Genomic DNA, 23,038 nt, shown 5'->3' with positions numbered 1-23,038 from the left:
AATGTTTATTATACTTTTTATAATTTGTAATGACTGCATGGTAATGTATCTATTTTAATTTACAAACCGTTTCTATTGTGATTATGAAGACTCGGCACTTTCTTGTTTATTTGAACCATGTGTATTATACATTTTTCTTTTGAATCACATTAATTCTTCTGTACTGTCCTCAATTGTTAAGCAAACAATCCTTAGAGTCTTCTAAGCATGTACTGGTTTGGACAGTACATTTCTTAACTTCTCTAGAACTTTTCTCTATATCATCACCCTATTTAAACGTATACATTTTTGCTCTCAGATCACAAAATTCTTCAATTACCTTTTCATTGCATTCATCTTTCATTTTTCCTACAACTTTCTTGTTGACTTCTGGAATAACATAAATATTACTTCAGGATCATCACTAGTATAAAATTTATCAATCATCAGTGTCATATATTCATAAAAATCTTCAGTTTGTATATTATAGAATATAACTATCCATATCTTGATAAAAAAATTCAATATGCTCTCCATATTTTGGTTTCTTTATTCTATAGTGAAAATCATAAATCAGTCCTTTAGATAAATCAAGTATGCCCATACCAAAATAAACGGGTTTATCAAAAGTAATTTCTATCTTATACATATGAATAGCAAAAGATTCTCATTAAATATAATTGTTGCTTTAAAGTTTGGGTTTGCTATTCATGAATCACATTTTCTCCATGTGAGACTAATTTTATATCCACTCTATCTCTAATATTTTACATTGTCATCCCAAAGACCGAATATCTCATTAGTTTATAGAAATCTTTTAGAAAATTATTTATTGCTTTAGTTCTCATTTCTGTATTTAAATTTATATACTTCCTGAAGCACTCCAATTTTTTAAATTTTTAAACTCTATGTATTTTTGTTAATATCATACCGATTGATCTTCTTATGATTTCTGTAATCAACTAGAGATTTATTTTTGTTTAGTAAAGTAGTGAACAATTCGCTTTTTTCAGTTTGAGTGACAGCTGAAGCAGTCTTAGTACTGCATCCTGATACAATTTTATTTTCAGGAGTGAGTGATAAATATTTATGTCAATCATGAAATGCTGTATGATATCCTAAATCAACTTCAAAAATGTATCTGATTTAATCAGTATCTGAAATTTCACTTACTTTTGTATTATCAAAATATTTTTATTATCCCATTCGAATTCACCATATGGTCAATACTGACTAACAGCACATCCATGTAAATTATTTGCATTTATGTATGGTAGATAATTTGATATATTTTTACAATCAAAATCTTCATATATTTGTTTGTTTTGACATATCTTTTACAGCACTGTGATAATCCTCCTCTTATTCTGTTTTCAACCATTAAAATCATATCATAATCATGTAATAAATCAAGTGGCTGATTAGTCACTTCCCACATTGCGTCCCAAGATAATCCTGGTGCAGTAAAATATGAACATGGGTCTAAATCATATGCATTTATACAAGTTTTTCCAAAATTTTCAATTACATTAAACAATAACAATACATGAGTTTTAAAATGTAGATCATGATGATGTGTATTATTCATCTCTTATTTCACAGTCGATCAGTTCATTATAGAATTCCTCTTTTGGTAGGAACAATGTCTCTCCAAAGTTTTCCCAAGAATCCATGTAATCATTTTGATAAGGACCATTTGTGATTACTAAATGTAATAACTTTTCATATGTTTTTCGTTTGAATTCTTTTCAAATTTTATGAAAGGTTATCAAGTGAAGAAGAAATAAATTTTAATGTGTCAATTTATCTAATTTTAAAACTCTCCATTCACTTACCAAAACTAATAAATCTTTCTTTGTTGATTGGTATTGAATCTATTTTCTTCCTATTGTAACCAAATTTTTTCACGAACAAATGTGAATAATATCCTGATAAATTAAGTATATAAAGTAGTACAAAACTCTGCTGTTTTAACTGTAAATTAAATTTATTACATAATGGACTTAAAAATTTTCCAGTCAAAAGATCATGATGATGAAACTTTATATGTTTTGTGGAATAATAAGTTACACAATGGACATTTTTTTCGATCTTGCATATCTTGATTGTTGTTCTGGAGTTAATAGTTTCATTTCTTTGGAATACATTCTTTTACTTTCTTCAAATTCTGTATTTATGCATTCAATATTTCTTATGACAATTTGATTCTCTGCAAACGACATGGTCTTGATAGTGTCTATTTACATATTTAATGTATAACAGAAGCCACTTGGTTCACGTTTTTGATATTTCCTTGTACAGAAAGTTTCTGGATTTGGTTACTTGTTGTCCATCGACAATATTTCAAAATCAGTACAAGTAACAGCTGCAAATCTTTTCGTATATGTTGATAATTATTAAGATTTACATAGGAACGTTTCTCTGGCATTTCTGATTTCAATGATTTGTTACCTAAACAGTTTGATGTGGGATTATCTAATTTTTCTTTAATACTGAAATGGACTAAACACATATCTCAAATAAATTTTATTTGTTTGTGTTTATTAATTTCACTTCAGGAACCCAAGAGAAATTTTTTGTACAATTTGTGAATTATTTCTTTTGTATGAAATAAAGGAGATTTACATGTTTCTCTTTCATATTTTTGTGATTTTTAATTGATAGACTTGCTAGCTTTCATCAAATGAATAAATGTTGTTAGACACATTAATTATATTTTCAGGTTTTGGTTATGATCAAACACTACATTAAATTTCAAGTTTGTGACCAAGATAAGGACCTACATTTTTAAGTATCCTAACTGTTTCCGAATTTTAATCTACAGGATATATTGCTGATTTTATAGGCCAATTTTTACATCAATACATGCCTTTTTATTTTTTGTTTTATCAGGTAATTTGAAGTAACATGATGCTCTCAATCGAATGTATCTGATTCCGTTTAATGTCCATTCTGATCAGTGTGTTTGAAAATCTCCCATTCTTCATAAAGTATTATGTTTACCAATCTTAAATTTTTTAATTATCGCTCTTTTTTTTATCCTACAGTATTTTGTCTGGAAGTGAAAATCCATAATATATCTGCTTATCTGCACTTTGTACTCACAAAAAGGTCATAACGTTTTTTCAGTCTGTATTCTTGGGTTATCTTCTAAAAGTTTCATAACTTTCGGCTTTACAACAGTTATAAATGATTAAGTTAAATTGAATTTATACTATTTTCAATATTTATAGTTTATATACAGCTTCAAATACTGTACCAACTAGATAATTTCTAACTGTTCTTCTGTCCCTTGGTTTCTCAAATAAATTAGAATTAAAAAATAATGTTTGTTTAATAGTTATAATTTATTGTTTCATGATCACATCAGTATAAAATGGAAATATTCTTTCAGGGGTTCTATCTTCATTATTAGCTCTAGTTTTTTGTTTCTCAAAGATGTCGTTAGGAAATGGGAATATTTGTTTCAATGGTTTATCTTTTTTATTTTTCAAAATATCGTCATTTTCAAATTTATGATAAGGTAGTTGTTTCCAGAGACTTCCTCCTTGTAGATTTAAATTTGTGGTTTGATGTCTGTCAATTAATCAGACTAGTTCAGATTTATTTAATTTATTATATCCTCTTAAATTATTTCCTTTACATTAATCATGAAGTTGAAAATCTGTGAATATCTTCATGTGGCCTTCTATTCACAGAAAATAAAATTCATGAGATGTGTAAAAATCCATTTTTCAAAATTCATTCGGTGAGAAGTCTCATTTCATAGATATTCAATATTAAGTATGAGATGATTGTCCCTTTTTGTTTTTCACATATTCAAAAACACATTTTTACACTTTTCTTAATCAGAAGAATTTTCTAAAACCCTCTTGGCGATCATTATGTTTCTTTGTCGCTGTATTGGTTTCTTGTTTTTCCCCATTTCCCATTGACAATAATTTTTTCGAATGTTCTTCATATGGAATTCGTTGTAAAAAAGTTTTAAAATTATATTTAGAAATATTTTTTCCACATATATGGGGAATTTGATTGTCATTGTGTTTTTTACATGACATTCACTTACACATTGTCTATACACCACAATGTCCATGCATTGTATATTTCTGTGATGTATAATCATCAATTGACTTCTCAGAATTGCAGTATTTACAAATTTGGATTTCACAGAAGATTGCTCTGGTTGTTGACCATGCTCCATATATATAGAAAAAAATTGCTTAATTTGTGAAAAATTGATATTCCCTGGTTTTTCTATTGTACCTTTTAATAAATTTATTACATTATGCAATAATGTTGTATATTTAATATCAAATAAAGATAAATCAACTGCACCAATGACAATTACATTTTTTCTGAATAATTTTCTTTCTTAAGAGTACTAACCTCGAAAAATGTAACAATAAATTAATGTATTTATGCAGAATTCATTCTTGTTGGTAACCCTCGATAATGTCCACAGGATTTATGTATAAAATGTGTAAATAGGTTCATTAAACAATAAAATGTTCCACCTGAAGTTTTGGCTACACATTTTAAGATAAACGTTTACATCATCCTGTACTATATATTCCCTTTGGAGATCCCAGAATTAATTGTAATGTTTGTAAATTTTCAATATAAATGAAATTGTCAAGAAATAATATAATTTATCCACCTGGTATTTGGTATATTCCACCAACTTTTGTAAATCTAGATGTAAAATTTTTAACCTATTAGTTATTAACTGTAAATTCGTATGAATATCTACTCATACCCACCTCTCATTAAAAATACAGGACTCCATTTATAATTAATAAGTGATGTAGTTTATTAATTTCAATTACTGCTGTAAGTAATTCGATATAATTGATGTAGATATTGGTATAGAGGTTTGTGTTGATATTCTTGTACGATATAAACTTTCATTTCTATCAATATCATCTTGAAATAATTCTAAATTATAAGCATTGTATAATGGATACGTTATTGACTCACAAATACATGAATGATATAAGCTTAATGAGGGTCCTTTTAATGAACAAAAACTACAAATAAATTGGTTTGATATTTTGGTGCATTTTATCAATTTCCACATACCAATTTGCTTTTCAATCCATATGTATTTCTATAAAATCACTATTCTTATTTGGAAAAAATGTGTGACCTAACACATTTTCTTGTCAATCTAGTTCCTATGAAAATCAAAGAGCAGATATTTTATACTCGTATTTAATTTGTTATTAAAATAATAGGGTTATTAATATCATCTGCAAAGAGAATATTAACATCTTTTCAAGTAAACGAAATTCTATCTCTTTACTCCTAACCTTTCTTTATTTGCTCCTTTACAATTCCATTTGCTGTATTTCTTTTTCGACTTATAGATACTAGTTCTACAACGACCGAAAGAATCTTTTTCACCACATTTTGGTCTGTTCATAATATTTAAAGTTTCTTCTTCAAGTCAACTATTACCTCAAAATTGAGTGTTAGGGAAACAACATTACTGATTCTCTTAATAACTCATCATTCACTTGAGCAACTATTTTTTCATCCATTGGAATTACTAAGTAACGAAACTCATTTAAATATTTAATTGCTTTATTCCAATCATCTATTTTCTGTCCTACGCCTGGGACTACAGAAAGTACTGTTTTCACAATAAACAATAGCAGAAATATCTTCATAAATATGCAACAATTTGAGGACTCGAATGCTGTTTTTCTTGTGAATTAATGCATGACTTTGGCTCTAAATCATATTTAAAATACCTATTTTTACAAGTCTATAATGTTATACAGAGTTGAGCTTTTTTTAAGTAATTTGAAGATTAAATTGTGAATTAGCATATGAATTTGATTGTAAATTATATTAAAAATATGTATTATCTAGATCTGTAAATTTTTAGAGACGTCAAGCTCCTTTGAATTGTTTTGTGGATTTAATTGTTGTTCTTCATCTGAATTAGAAGATAAATTTAACCATAAATCAAATTGAAACTTGTATTTTTACCGGTGGGAGTCACTGGTTTGTAATTCTATATTGAAAAGCACAAATATCAAATGTAATTATCACAAGTTCTGCTTCAAGGAATTCTGTTTTTTCGTACAAATTTAATAAAATTATTTCGCCTAATTGGGGAACCTAAATAATCTGAACCCCATTGAACTAATACTTAGAGCATAACAATTAGATCTTAGGTATTATTCTAAACTGAGAAAACAATAATTTATTGATCTTATTAATGAAGAAATTAATTATAATAGTAATGAATCAAATGCAATTTCATGCCACTGCAAAGAAGAAATGAATTATTTAGAAACTAAAAAGAACAACTTATTCAGATGATTTATCTTACATGTAAAAAATTTTATTTTCAGCAATTGTGTTAATTGTATGTAAAAATGTATTACAGAATTTTAAGATAAGTTCAATTGGGCTCATATATATAAGCTTTCATGAATGAGTTTCAAGAACAATTAAACTTTGAGAATATACCATCTAGACAAGAATTATGATGAGATTTAGAGAGGGTATACCAAGGTAAATTATACTCGGAGAATTTATCATACAGACAAGAATTTTATAAAGGAATTTCAAGATCAAGTATGTATGGATGATACATCAAATGAACAAGTATTGTCTGACGATTTCTGGAGGAATTACAAGATCAATTAAACTGGGAGAATTAATCATGTGGATAAGAAATGTCTGAAGACTTTATTGGAGAATTTCAAGGTAAATTCAACCGGAATGATATACCAGGTGAAAAAAATCGTATGGAGGTTATTTAATAGAATTTAAAGATAAGTTTAATTTAGAAATTATTTTAAGGACTCACACTCTATGAGAAGAATTCCTAGAAAAAGTAATGAAACCTTAGAAAATACTAATGGAACACAGTAAAAATTGTGGATATCTTATAGGCTTAGGTAATGAAAATCACCAATTTATAAAAATAAGCTGTAATCATATTTTTCATAAAGATTGTATTGATGCATGGGTAAAACAACAAATTAAAATACTATGTGTAGAAGTGTTATTGAAACGTTTAACGAAAAATCTGTAACTAATCATTTTCATGATATTATTAGTTGATGATCCTAATAGTGATAACATCGATAAAGGTTGAAAATAGCTAATGTTATAATATTGTAACTGTATGAGAGAAAATGTATCAATGAATAATGACATTTTGTGTTTTATTCGACTTGGAATTTCAGCCAATATGTTGGCATTGGTTGAAAATTTAACCCATAATCTAAGGTCAAGGAGCATCAACCCTGAGAATTTAAAGAATGGTAAGGGTCTGCTTCAGATTATGCTAATGTTGTTTGTAATACAGAATCATCATGATGATGTTTTTGAATTTTTTTTCAAAACACTAATTGTCAATTAGATATAGGAAGTTGGTTTAGAAATATTAGGTCTCCATTATTTGAAGAAAAACGTATATCAATTACTAATAATATTCTGTCTCTTGTATTTAATTCCATTTTGTAGAGATATTATTCAGTATCAATTTAATTTATTTTGCTTTAGTTTTTCCATTGAATACCAAGATAGAATTACTTGATAAGTTAATCTTTTACATATGCAAATATTTATAAGAACTCATAATTTTTATAACTGTATTCAACATAACTACATAATTCATTCTTTAAGTAGTTTTTACTTATTACATTTTATTTGCATGCTAAGACTACTTCTATTATTCTGTAATAGTAATATCGTCTAATGTATCATTATTTCGCCTGTTTAAGGATAAGCTAAAGTACATTCAATAAAGTTGAATTATTATACTTCTCTATTTCATCAGCATGTCAACTCTAAGTTCTGTCCTTAATGAAACAACAACAGATCTTATAAGTTCAGTTCTAAAACTCTCAATTCTTAAATTAATCATATTAGATGAAATTGGTTTTTGTTTTCCCTTTCTGGCAACATCTCGAGGAAGAGCCATTCTTCTACATAACATTACAGTTGCACTTTCTACAGATATTAAATCGTCAATGTTATTTGTTATATTGTATATTGTCACATTGATCACATTCATTTAAATGCAATACATTTTACCAAAAGAAACAAATATTAATTTTATAATTCCCAACCATTGTCATCTAGTACAATTCCCATACCTAATTTTAGTTTCCCATAAATTCTTCCTCTAACTGCAGTAGCTGCAATTTCCTCTTTCGAACTTGCATCTGAACTGTAATTACTTTCTTTGGTAGCTTATTGAAGTACTTTTTCAGCTCGATATCTAGGTTCTAAACCATAATGTTGAAGTTTACGTTTTTTACAAGCTTCATCTAATTTACTTATTCCTGTATCACCACGTGATAGTCTTTCTTCAAGCTTTGTAAATGGCCCACTGTATGTAAATCCTGGTTGATACGCCTCTGGCATTGGTAAATTATTTAAAAGCTGGGTTTACTAATCCTTTACCATGTTTTCCACTTTTCCAAAGCGTATATGATAAATTATTTAAAAATCACATCAAATATGAAATTATTTTTGGATTATCGATTATGAAATCATTAAATTTTTTTGTTAACATCTGTGCTAACCAAACTTTTTGATTATGTTAATTTTAATTTTTTAACTGATACTTCAACACGAATTACTGTTACTCTATCGAGAAAATCTCCATTACGATGCATCCAAATATATTTGAATGGTTTTTCTGTATATTTTTAACTTGTTTTTGCATCTGAATATTCTGGATCTGGTGATATTTAATACACTTTTGGAATATAGACATCTACAAATTCTTGTATCAGTTTATTGTATTTTTATCTCTACTAGATTTGTAATGTGACAGCATAGTTTGATAAATCAAAAGAATCAAATTTTTCACCCATATCTCCTATAGTAAATTGTTTTTTAGTTAAAACAATCATTAGATCATCTGTGCATCTGTATTACTTTCCACCAGTTTTTAATTAATTGACATAGAAATCTGCAGCAAAATGTCCATCAAAATTAAATCTATCAACTAGTTTTAATGCAATATTTGGATCTCCACTACGATTAATATACCCAAACGTTTTTTCACTATCATTACTTTTTTTGACTCATCCCTTTTTATATTTTTAAGAGCATCCTCTTTTATATTTTTAACAGCACCTAGTTTCTCTTCTTTATATGATTTCAATGCAGCTTGAATGTGTGATTCACTAAATGTGTAGTCACACTTACCAGGAAAATCATTAGACAATCTTGTATTTTTGTAATTGGTGATAAATCCCCAGATTACTCTAAATGAGGATGTTGATGATAAGGAACCAACAGTTATTCAACTTCTCTGTTTTCTTCAATAGTTTTCAAAACATTGTCACCTAATCCTTCCATTCCTTGTTTAACTTGTTCAAGAGTGTCAATAACTGATTCATTTTCTTTTTTATATTTTTCATATTTTGTTTGCAGTTGTTTCTTCAAGATCTTGAATTATTCTTTCTATTCTTCAGATTTCTTTTTATTTGGTTTAGCTTTTTATCAATGTCTATGTGGTATTTTGCAAACATTTATTAGAGATGAAGAAACATTAATTAAACATTTTAAGGAATTATATTTATGTTCAACATTCTTGTTTAAGGTTTATGTTATTTGAAATTCTGTATTTTATTACTGAACTTACCTTCATTCGTTTTTCCAATCACATCTATTGTAAAAATTCTAAATTGGTTATTCCAACATTAGCTACAAATTCCTCTAAAATCATCAAAATTTAAATCACCAACAACAAACTCATGAAAAACAGGATTTAAATTTGTCATGTTCTCTGAAAATCTTCAAAAATTACAGTTAACTGTGACTATTTCTTTTGGTATTTTTGGATAATTTGGAACTGAATGATAACAATCTAGTCCTTTATATCTTCCTCTATTAAAATATTCTGTAAACACATCTTGATTTTAAAGAATGCTATCATCAAATACAATAACTGAATTATTTTGACACTGATCTAATGGAATAATTTCTTCATTTTTTCCAATAAGAGTAGTAATTTTTTCATTTGCTTATCTTCAATTTTTCGCACCTTTTTATAAATTCTTGTTTTTTGTTGATCTAACCCTTTTGAATAAACATACAAATGGTTAATTTTATTCCGATTGGACAATCCTGGAGCAATAATATAACTGTCAACCAATAATCTTTATGAAGTACAAACTGTATAAAATGCAGAATTGACTGACAAGAAAAATTTCGAACTAGATTTCACAAATTGCTATAACTTAGTTGAATATGGTATGCTATGTTTTGTGTTTGTTACATTTCAGACAAATCGCAAAAATCTGCATCTACAACTACATCTGCATGGATATTTTACAAATCACATTTAAGTGCCTGGCAGAGGGGTCATCGAACCACCTTCACAATTCTCTATTATTCCAGTTTTGTATTGTGCATGCATAGAAAGAACGTCTCTGTCTTTCCATGTAAAGTCTGATCGTTTCTCAGTGTGTAGGTCGGCGTCAACAAAATATTTTCGCATTAAGAGGAGAAAGTTTGTGATTGGAATTTCGTGAGAAAAGCCTTTGTTTTAATGATGTCCATTGCAAATCCTGTATCATTTCAGTGACACTCTGTCCCTTACTTCATGATAATACAAAATGTGTAGCCCTTCTTTGAAGTTTTTCGATGTACTCTGTCAACCCTATCTGAAAAGGATCCCATTACAGTCTGTTTAGTAGATCTGTTACATTCTCTAAGTGTCCTCTGAATAAAACACAGTCATTATTTATCCTTCCCACATCATTTTGTATGTGTTCATTCTGATTCAAGGTGTTTGTAATTGTAATTCTTAGATATGTAGGGTCAAAATCAGTTACTTGACTCTTCATTAGTCGGACATGTTAAACTACAGAATATATTCTTGAAAACTTGAAGGAACGAGGTTTTTCCACAGGCAATGTGGTATATTAACCCTCTAAATAATTTTCTCAATTCATGTGACGCATATCTCGATTTTAAACGAGTTACACTAATCAAATCAGACACTGACGTAACTCCATATAGTTTCATAACAAACTATTCATACGAAATAAACTGATGAAAGTAGCACTTTGTCAATCGAATATCAACTTTATATGCAATCTTAGAGCTACTTCACTCTGCATTCCTCTAAACCAAGTATGTAGACTGAAGGATTTTGACCATTATCTCACCAAGTCGTTGAAGTATCAGTGGTTGGAGGAGAGCTAGCCATTTGACAAAAACCATCAACACCTTCACCTATGTACTTAATAACAGCCCAAATAAATGCAGCGTTTCTGTTAAGACACAAGTCAGTCTTCATGTAGCACTGTGTACATAGGGTCAGAGGAGTCCACAGAATGACAATGTGGTGGCTGCTTCGCAGTTTTTGAGAATGAATTTAGTTTTTTCCTATTAAATTTTATAATCTTTAAATGGACAATACCAAACAGCTAAATCCGTATGCTAACTGTCTAGAGAAGAAGAATGTTAATGAATTAAAAAAAATTGTAAAGAATGTATATCGAGACATCAGGAAATTAAAGTTACTTGTGAATGTGATAGAACTGTAAATAAGTCATATATCAAGCAACAGATCATAAAAATCTTATCACAGCTCAAGAAGAAAGAATTACGAAAATTTTTACAAAAACTACTAAATTTTAATTTCCTATGTTACCATTTTATATGAAAATAACAATTATTTTGAAAATTGGTGAATATGATACGAAAAAATATTCATCTTTATTAAGTGCTCTAAGAAATTTAAATGAAATTAAGCAAGATAGACCCGAAAAGTGGATTGTATTAGGATATTTCTGTAGGTTCTGGATAAGTTTTCATTTTCTAGCCAATGAGAAAGTGAAACAAGTGAGTGAGTTAGAAAATGGATAGTGAGCCAGAACCTACTGAAATATTCTACTCCTATTATATGATTTTCCCTCAGTTATAGTACTAAGAGAAATACATAACAAAATGAATCTTTTCTTACCCTCTTCTGCAACTTTTCGGAGAGAGCTGCCTTCAATATTTTCATTGCCAAATCGACTAGTTTGTCAGCATTTATCAAATGTAATGCTTTCAAGCTCCGGCAATAGGCAGTCTGGAAAGAATAGAACCATTAGATAGTTGAGTTATGTCAACATTGTTGAATATTGCAGTAATCTGTATGTTTACTCACATTTGACAGATGTTAAGATACAAGGGATAGAAGGAAATGAAACATTAAAAAATTGCAGTAACACAAGTATAAATCTTAAAAACAACTCACGATGGACAGTTTCAACTATTCAGCCAACAGACTTTACAGTAGTGGCAAAACATGTGGATGTTTTTCAATATTTCTTCCTGAATTGCTATATATTGCACTGTTATAGATAATTATCAGTGTACACCAAGAGTGTATACTGTATTAAATAAAATCGTTATACCTTCTGAATGGTTTGCACTAGGACATTCGAACTGCAGAGTTGGCTGTGGGGCATGATGGGAATTATTATGCGCATAGATGATTTGGTTTAGCGAGGAAGCCCCTGTTTAATTTAGTTGGGTTCGTCAATAAGCAAAATTGGCGCATTTCATGATTGAGTAGTCTCTTCACCCTCAACGGGTGACTGTGTGGTGTGCAATGTCTAGTCACAGAATAATCGATGATACTTGGCCAGCAGACTGTCGAATTTTATGTGATGGTTTTGGAAGGTGATTTCCCCCCCCCCCCCATTATCCAAAGTGACCCTTATTTTGACAAGATGTGGTTCATGCAAGATGGAGCTCGACCCGATCAAAGCAGAAGAGGGTTTGTTATCCTGGAGAAGCACTTCAAGGATTGCATTCAGGCTCTGGGGTACCCAGAGGCCACTGGCATGGGCTTCGATTGGCCGCCATATTCTCTGGATTTCAACACACGCCCTCCTTTTCGTGGGACAATATTTAAGACAAAATGCATAGAAATAGGCCCAAAACCTTAGCTGAGCTGAAAACTACCATTCAAGAGGTCATAGACAGCACCGATTTTCCGACACTTCAGCGGGTCATGCAGTATTTCGCTATTCGTCTGTGGCACATCATCACCATTAATGGCTGGCATATCAAACATGTAATAACACAAGTCTGAATATCGGTAGTGACGTTTACGTGTTGAATAAAGTGTATACATGCCATAGTTTGTAACTAATTCACTTTTTTTTTCAAATAGTTCAATATTTGTCACCATCTAAATGGTATTTGACACTGGGTATAGGCTTGGGACCAGGTTTAGATACAAACAATGGCGAAATAGCTATTGTAATTCCACTTCTAGTGTTATAAGTAAAGGTATTAGAAACAATAGCAACTGAGTAACAACTATATAGGTAATGATAATAGTATTAGCTATAATAACTGTTGATAATATTAATGCAAAAATGATGGAAGTGATAATAATGAGTTGTAAGAAATTTAAATGTATATACGCTGTCTTATAGTCAGGGGCGCTGGATTACGAGTAACTACAGTTTACAAAAGGAAATTATAGTTATTTAAAGAGGCCATTAATTAGCTGACTTCAGAGGTTGAAACATGAATCTGGTGTTAGATACAGCGAGAGGAAGGTTCCCTCTGAGCAAGATAGTGTATTTACTTGCACAGAAAATCATATCATGACCTGTTTTGGATGACAAGATTTCAGTGCCATGTACAAGGATGGATGAAGCTACCACTCTATCTATATAGTGAAAATAAGTGTACGATCAAAATGGAAAATGTCACAGATATAGGATATGCTGGCATCTATTTTATTCCAGAAATACTGTCATCTTTCCTGACAAAACCTTTGCAGTATGTCGTCACTGTAAGTAACTACTGAATGACCAGTGCTTCCAGAAGTTCATTTTTGCTATACATGGAGCACTTACGCCTTCTTGCTAGTTGTAAATGTGTTCAGCTATGTTTAGAGTTTGACCTAATGTTACTGCTAGTGTATTCACAGAGTACCAAAAAGTTATACTTGTCCAGTTTGGAGAATTCCCGAAAGTGTGTACTCATTACACTTCAATAATAAACTCAAAGAGTTTCGACTTCTGACTAATTAATATCTCGAAGCCATCTTGATAATCTTATTAAGATCCGTATTTAAACGTTAAGATAGATCAGCAGCAAACAATAGCTACTGAATGATATGAATAGCCACTGAATGATATTAATAATCATGTAGAATAATACATTATCTAATAGCGAGCCTACTAACTGCTTAGGGAAGCTACTGGTCCACAGTTCTGTTTTCTGCCACAGATGGCATCAGTTCTGGTGGGTCTCAATAACCTTTACCCCTCAGTTCGCCAGTCTCAATTACTCCAAGTGTGCAGAAGTAAAAAATTTTTGTGCTGCATAAAAATTGTACATGGCAGAAACGAGTCATTTCTTCCATGTAAAAAAGGTGTGTGTGTACTTAAGACTGTTGTCACTCCCGGTAGGCCCTAGTGTTGAGTCTTAACGTGTTTTTCAGTATTAGAGCATCTCAGTGTATACTTCATATTTAGACTATAAGTGGATGTAAATGACACAAAATCATAAAAACGGTCCACAATCACTGTTGGTAGATAATGTAATTTTCCATCTTGATCACTTCTTATTTTTTAATTGTATACATAAATCGTTTTGTCTTAAACCTTTACGAGAGCTACATTTAAAGATTGCTGATACACTTTCGCTCGTCAAATTCCCACATGTAGCTCTACTGTGGGCATGCGAGTTTTAATGTGATTATGGTAATGGCTTTGAGCCAAAACATCTTAAGGTGCATAATTAAGAAAACAGTTAAAACAACCATGGCGAAAAAATTCCATTAAATATTGTTAAGTGCTGTTTTTGATCTTCCAAGGTTATAACCTAGCTTCTGTCATTTTTGTGATTATTTACTTTGTTGAAGAAATAGTAGAGAAACAGACTTCCAATTTAGCATTAAAAAAGGTTCTTTTACTGGAAAGCTGACATGGTTCACTTTCTTTATACATCAAATTCAGTTCAATAAATGATAGAAACAGGTATTATTTTGGGTCATATGCAGATAACACGATGGAAGTGAGAATTAGCGATAGTTATCTATTTCATCCAGAAGCCTTATCAAGGTTTCATTGCAGCTACCAGAAGTTCTGAGCCACATTGGAGGTTCACTTGTGCACATTATGCGAGAGTGTTCTACCTGGACGATAGTGTGTACAGGAACGTACCATGTGTTGTGGTAAGTACTTCGGTCTACCGACTGAATCATACAAAGGAGTGCACGTGAGAAGACCATATGCAATTCCCGCCATTTTCTAGTTCTTGCTATTGTTAGACATGAGATTGTGTATTGGGCAGCACTTGTCTATATTTTGTGTTCTACATGTTCAAGTACTATATAGTGTTTTAAAGTTATTTGGAATATATTGTTAGTTCGTCATGCTGGCACTAGCTGACTTATGCTAGCAGCCTAAAGTCTTCCATCGATCTGAAATTTGTGTAATGTTCAAAAACATGTAAAAATATCGACAATACTGCAGTATTTCTATGTCAACAATGCATAATCTTCACCTGAATAATGCATAAATTGGCGTCATATTCGAAGTTATTGGATTATTTATGAAAAATACTTGAAAATATTGCCAGTAATGATGTAACTCGGCACTAGTTATCCAGCTGCAGGTTGACCAGCACTTGTGAATGCCCATCGTTTGATGTCCGTACCATAGATACAGAATAGCACAATGGACCCTCAAATCAAATATTTATACATCTATTGCAACTCTACCGTATTTCCATGCCAAAAAGATCCCAGGTTTTAAGTCAATTGCATCAATTGGCTTTACTCATCTTTCTCTCCCTACCTTTCTCTCTCTCCCTCACACACACACACACACACACACACATGCATACACACACGTTTTGACCACCACTAGCGACACTGAAGATTTTGTCAGTACTGGAGTGACTTGGCACTACTGAGCTAATTATATGTTAAGTAGCTCATGTGAGTGTCCATCGTTCGATCTGTATACCATAACTGATTAGGGCACAAGGGAACCTCAAATCAAACATTTACACTTCCAAACTGTTCTAAAAACGTGAGTAATTCCTACAGATCACTATTTCAATGGCGAAAAATATGCAAGCTTCAACTGAACTACACAAAGTGACTCCATCAGAAACACACACACACACACACACACACACACACACACACACACACACACACACACACACACACACATGTCATAACTGGTGCCTAGTACAGAACTATGGAGTCTCAAATTAACTCTCTGTGAGTCCATCTTTATTCAGATGGTGGCGAGACCTTGGTTGTTCAATAAAAAAGACCCAAATCAAAACACCTTTTGCCGCCTATATTTACATTTGTTATCTTATTTTAGCAACCAATTTCGGCTCCACATTACCCTATCTTCACGCCATCTGATCGACCTCGGTCGGCAAATAATGATCGAAGTGTTCAATGTGTCGAGCATCTACGGATACCTGTCAGTGACTGGACCAGAGGTGGGCTTCTTCCTACACGTTGGTCAAGGGTCCTGAAGATTGCGTAATGTAGCGCTGAAACTGGTTGCTCAAATAAAATGACAATTGGAAATTTACATGGTTCAAAGCTGTTTTGATTCGATTCCTCAGATTAAGTGCTTACCATTCGAATTCCACATCTGAACTGTTACTAAACAGTTTGGCTAATAATAACGTCCCAATCAGGTAGCTGACATTCTGTTCTTAGGCCTAACCACAGCGAGATGCCAAAACAATCCGGTTGGCTAAAGTAGTGAGCAAAGTTAGCAAGCACACAAACAAATGGCAGTCTAAATTGGGTGTACAGCCATTTACTGGAGGAGAGCAGTTCACGTATCCTGTGCCAAACAAACTTGAGGACAAAGCATTTTAGGTAGGACGAAGAGTACGACAGTACACACAATGTCCATGTCAAGTGTCACAATGTAATTTTTATTTTAAACTGTCCATCAAACATGTTAACTACAGCCGCGCGGAATTAGCTGAGTGGCGCCAGCACGGTAGCTCATCGTGTTCGGTCAGAGGGCTAGCTGCCCTCTGTAATAAAAAAGAAACTGAGTTAATGGATCAACAACGAACTGAAATGGGTGTCTCTCGACGTCCGCCCAGAGCAGATACAACGAAAGAAAACGAACAAAATGAGAATTAAAGAAAAAAAAAAAAACGTAATGGGATTTAAGAGAAAAGCGGTCTAAGGCGCTGCAGTCATGTACTGTGCGGCTGGTCCCGGCGGAGGTCCTCCCTCGGGCATGGGTGCGTGTGTTTTTCCTTAGGATAACTTAGTTTAAGAAGTGTGTAAGCCTAGGGACTGATGACCTTGGCAGTTATGTCACATAAGATTTCACGCACATTTTTTTTGTTAACTTCACTTGGAGTAGGCTTACTGGAGATTATGTACAGAAACAAGCTTTTGGAGACAGCAGCAATATTACCGATTGCAAACCACAGTACCAAGGCTCTCGTTAAATGTAAACTACTAAATATAATAATACAGCTATTAATGTAAACGCAGTTCTCCAAAATATGGAATCTAAAATTCACAAAGTAGCCAAAGACAACCGTACTGAACAATAATAATTTTAGGAGGGACAGGCAATGTGGTGGATGGGGGCCTGGTCTAGTCATTTCACTCTTTAGCAGGTTCCCAGCAGAGAAACAGGAGAAGGGCTTTGTTACCTATCTAAGGCACAAGTGTTTGGCGCGTTATGGAGCCCCTTAGGCAATTAGCGTAGCGCGTCTGAAAGAAGTCCAATGTATGCTCGGTATGTCTGCCTGGGAACCTGATCCGGGTTGCGGAAGGGCCCCTGCCTGCAGCTAAGAGGGGTGCAGTTTGTAGTTATCTTCAGTTTGTGGCTCATGTCGCCACCGAGGATGCCTGTCGCTTGGGTTATGAGAGCATCCCCCCCCCCCCCCCCCCCCCGTCCTCAGTTCCCATGGGTGGCTGGTTCAAGTGGTCAAGAGTGATGGAATCGCTTGTAGGGCCCAAGCAGAGCTCATTGTTCCCAGAATTGACCGTGATCGTGTGGTCTGGAGCCAAGAGAAAGGTCTCAACCAAAGATTCCATCAGTTTTGTGATGGTCTCTTCAGTAGATTTCCAGACCTGCATTAGGGGGGACTGCAGGACTCCGCTAGATAGGGCAGGGGTACTCTAAGCATAAGAATCAACTACATGGGTACCAGGTTACTTGTGATCATGGCGTTTCTCCTAGGCTCTGCAGTAGATTGAAGTGCTCCTACGAAAGCTCGACACTCAATGTGCAGAGAGGGAAGTGAGGCCTCGTACGAAGTAAAGACGTTTTGGCTGTCACAATTTTAACAGTGCATAGTCGAAGTAACCATAAAAAAGTTCCAAAATTGTCTGCCCTCCAGGAAAGTCGTCAGGTTCAAATTGTTCTCAGAACAGACAGATGACTGAAATCCGCTGTAGTACGCTCCGAAATGTTTACCGGACAATGAATGTATCTCGAACAGACAGATTACGTACAATAGCAGGGAGAGCGTTGATTACAGCTGACAAAAACGTGCTTATGAGGGGGTAATTGAGTCTGATTGTGAAGTTATCTGGAAACATGTAGCAGCCGTAGCTGAACTAACGGTAATTATCGGTCGTTTTTACTGGCCACCAGGTTCTGCCGTTTCAGTTGTAGAGGCATTCGAAGGAAGCCTGCGCTTAGTAATGCAGGTAGATGCAGATCACGCAGTGTTAGATGGAGGTGACTTTGATCTACTACGGCTAGCCTGCGACGTCCATGGAGTCACTCTAGATGGTGCAGAGAGACAGTTTTCTGAAGTACCTTCGAGCGACTAGTTCTACAGCCCACAGGTAATAGAAATATTTTAGGCCTTGTAGCTACAAACAGGCCCGACCTTATTGAAAGTGTCAGTATAGAGGCAGGAATGCTCTTACCGAAAGTCACTAAGCGGGTCCAAGGCTTCCACTCAGGCAGCTGAAGACAGCAAAACGAAATTCGAAGTTTTAAATTTCACGTTCAAGAAATCGATCACACCGGAAGATCGTACAAACTTGCCGTCATTTGACCATCGTACAGACTCCCGTATGGACGACATAGAGATAAGCATACCTGGCGTAGAGAAACAACTTAGACATTTGAAAGCACCAGGTGCAGATGGAATCCCAGTTCTGTTTTACAGAGAATATTCTATGGCATTGGCCCCTTACCTAGCTTGTATTTATCGTGAATCTTTCGTCCAACACAAAATCCCAAGTGACTTGAAAAAAAAAAAAAAAAAAAAAAAAAAAACGCAGGTGACCCCAGTATATAAAAAGGGTAAAAGAATGTACTCATGAAATTACAGACAAATATCCCTAACTTCTGTTTGCAGAACCCTTTAACATTATCTTACTTCGAATATAATAACCATTCTTGAGACTTCGAAGCTTATGTCCATGAATCAGCACGGTTCTCCGAGGCATCTATTGTACGAAACTCAGTTTCCCCGATTCCATATTTCTAGATTTCCGAAAAGCAATGCAGGCTGTTAACAAAGGTATGAGGGTATGGAATAAGTTCACACATATGTTAGGGGCTCGCAGAGTTCTTAACTGATAGAAACCAGTATCTTGTATTCAATGGAAAGTGTTCATCAGAGACAAGGGCATCGTCGGAAGTGGTCCAGGGAAGTGTGATAGGACCCCTGTTGTTCTCTGTACACATAAATGATTTGACTGACGGGGTGGGCTGCAGTCTGCGTTTTTTTTCTGATGATGTCATGCCGTATAGTAATATGTCGAAGTCGGGTGACATGAGGAAGATACAAGACGACTTAGACAAAATTTCCCGTCGGTGTGATGAATAGCAGCTAGCTCTAAATAAGGAAAAACGTAAGTTAATAGTAAGTGGTACGTAGATTGTTCACGAACTCAAATGTGAATACCTGGAGGGAAGGTGACGTTGTTCTTGAGAAATAATATTGGGAAAATTTAGAGAACCGGCATTTGAAACTGCCTGCCGAACGATTCTACTGCCGCCAACATACATAGCGCGTAAGGACCGTGAAGATAAGATACGAGAAACTAGGGCTCATACGGAGGCATATAGATAGTCGTTTTACCCTTGCTCTATTTTCGAGTGGAACAGTAAAGGAAATGACTATTAGTGGTAAAGAGTACCCTCCACGACGCACCATACGGTAGCTTGCGGAGTATTTATGTAGATGTAGATCTAGTGATTATGATGATACCTTCATGACGATGATTATAAAGTTTACAAATCCGTTAAGAACACTATGAGAGATTTATGCTAGGAAGGGTAGGTAAGCGATTGTTAGCATCCCACTAAGACAATGGACATCAACTAGTTCCAATATGACTGACCTAGAGGCGATATTGACATAGTATAGACGGATTGTAAATCGTGCTCTGGAAAATATGTGCCCAACAAGTGGATTAAAGTTGGGAGAGGCCTATCGTGATTTGATAACAAACTTCAAATAAATCTGAGGAAGCAGAGACTGTTGCACGCTGCGTGTAAAGAATAACGCGCACATGACGACAGGAATGTTTTAGTAGAAATTCGTAACAACAGAAGACAGCAAAAGGGAAGCTGAAGTTTTAAATTTCACGTTTAGGACGTCACTCACGATGGGGGATCGCAACAAACACATGGGTGTTCGTCTGTCGTACAGAATCCAATATGAAGGACGTAATGAGTAATAATAGGCATCCCTGGGGTAGAGAAGCAACAGGACGAGTTGTAAACCAAGAAGTCGGAATCCGTAGCGAATCCTAATTTTATTTTGAAAGAAGTATGCCGCAGCACTGACTCCTAACTTATCTTTCATTAATAGTGAATCTCTTTCTCACTACAAAGTCCCAAGCAACTGGAAAACGGTGAAAGTGTCTCCCGTATACAAAAAGGGTAAAAGAACGGATCCACATAATTACAGACCTATAACCTTAACATCTGTTTGCCGCCGAATTCTTGAACATATTTTGAGTTCAGATATAGTAAATTTCCCTGAGACAGAAGAGTCTCCTAAACAGAGGCAAGCTATTGCTGTAAGCAAAGCTGACTGCCGAACGATTCTACTGCCGTCAACACATATTGCGTGTGAGGACCACCAAGATAATATGCAACAAATCAAGGCTCGTACGGTGGCATATAGACAGTCGTTTTACACTCGCTCTATTTGCGATTGAAACATAGATTTAGAAAGCAACGTTCCTGGAAAACACAGCTTGCCCTTTTCTCAGAAGATAGCCTGCAAACAATGGATGGAGGGTAACAGATAGATGCCATATTCCCGGATTTTCGGAAAGCGAGTAACACGGGAACCTCACTACACATTATATGTGATCAAAAGTATCCGGACACCTGGATGAAAATGACTTACAAGTTCGTGGCGCCCTCCATCGCTAATGCTAGGAATTCTATACGGTGTTGGCACACCCTTAGCCTCGATGACAACTTCCACTCTCGCAGGCATACGTTCAATCAGGTGCTGGAAGATTTCTTGCGGAATGGCATCCCATTCTTCACGGAGTGCTGCTGGAAAATTTCTTGGGGAATGGCAGCTCATTCTTCACGTAGTGGTGCACTGAGTAGCGGTAAGGCCTGGCACGGAGTCGGCGTTCCAATCAATCCCAGGGGTGTTCTACAGGATTCAGGTCAGGATTCTGTGCACACCATCCATTAGAGGAATGTTATTGTCGTGTAACCACTTAGCAACAGACCGTGCTTTATGAACAGATGTTCGATCGTGTGGAAAGATGCAGTTGAAATCCCCGATTTGCTCTTCAACAGTGGGAAGCAAGAAAGTGCTTAAAACATCAGTGTAGGCCTGTGCTGTGAGTACCAAACAAAACAACAAGGAGTGCAAGCCGCCTCCATGAAAAACACGTCCACACCATAACACCACCGCCTCTGAATTTGACTATTGGCACTAAACACGCTGGCAGATAACGTTCACCGGGCGTTCAAATGGTTCAAATGGCTCAGAGCACTATGGGACTGAATATCTGAGGTCATCAGTCCCCTAGAACTTAGAACTATTTAAACCTACCTAACCCAAGGACATCACGCACATCCACGTCCGAGGCAGGATTCGAACCTGCGACCGTAGCAGCCGCGTGGTTCCGGACTGAAGCATCTAGAACCGCTCGGCCACAACGGCCGGCTCACCGGGCGTTCGCCACACCCACAGCCTGACATCGAATCGCCACACTGTGTGCCGTGATTCACCACTACACACAACGCTTTTCCACTGTTCAGTCATCCAATGTTTACGCTCCTTACACCAAGCGAGGCGTCGTTTAGCATTTACTGGCGTGATGTGCGGCTTATGAGCAGCCGCTCGACCGTGAAATCCAAGTTCTCTCACCTCCCGGCTAACAGACACAATACTTGCAGTGGCTCCTGATACAGTTTGGAATTCCGTGTGACGACCCTATTCAACTGTCGGCGGTCTCTGTCAGTCAACAGACGACGTCGACTTGTACGCTTTTGTGCTGTACGTGTCCCTTCATGTTTCCACTTAACTATCACATCGGAAAGAGTGGACCTAGGGATGTTTAGGAGTGGTAAAATCTCGCATACAGACGTATGACAGAAGTGACACCCAACCACCTGACCACGTTCGAAGTTCGTGAGTTCCGCGGAGCGCCCCATTTTGCTCTCTCACGATGTCTAATGAATACAGAGGTCGCTGATACGCAGTACCAGTTAGTAGGTGGCAACACAATGCACCTAATATTAAAAACGTATGTAATTGAGGGTGTTCGGATACTTTTGATCACATAGTGTACTGTTAACGAAGGTCCGAGCATGTGAATCAGGTTCCCAGATATATGAGTGGCTTGAAAACTTATTAAGCACTAGAACTCAGTAAGTTGTCCTCGACGGAGACTGTTTATCAGAGACAAGGATATCGTCAGGAGTGCCCCAGGGAAGTTTGCTGGGACCGTACTTATTCTTTACATACATAAATGACCTGACAGACAGCAATTTCCGGCTGTTTGCAGGTGATGCTCTGGTGTACGGGACAATTTCATCTGTAAGTAACTGTAGGATGATACAAGCTGAGTTAGGTAGAATTTCTGGTTGGTGCTACG

The 23,038-nt window shown here is 34.8% G+C and overlaps 1 protein-coding gene across 1 annotated transcript in view; it reads right to left on the bottom strand.

Annotated features, from left to right (window-relative positions):
- Positions 1 to 23,038, bottom strand: part of LOC124798541 (retinol-binding protein pinta-like) — a 128,073-nt gene that overhangs the window by 47,661 nt on the left and 57,374 nt on the right. Inside the window, exon 5 of the mRNA XM_047261991.1 lies at positions 11,933 to 12,043. Coding sequence (XP_047117947.1) covers positions 11,933 to 12,043 — 111 coding nt within the window. The remainder of the gene's footprint in view (positions 1 to 11,932; positions 12,044 to 23,038) is intronic.

Source organism: Schistocerca piceifrons, chromosome 5 (genome assembly GCF_021461385.2).
Source record: "Schistocerca piceifrons isolate TAMUIC-IGC-003096 chromosome 5, iqSchPice1.1, whole genome shotgun sequence".
NCBI classification, from domain to species: domain Eukaryota; kingdom Metazoa; phylum Arthropoda; class Insecta; order Orthoptera; family Acrididae; genus Schistocerca; species Schistocerca piceifrons.
This window is presented reverse-complemented; position numbering and strand designations above follow the sequence as displayed.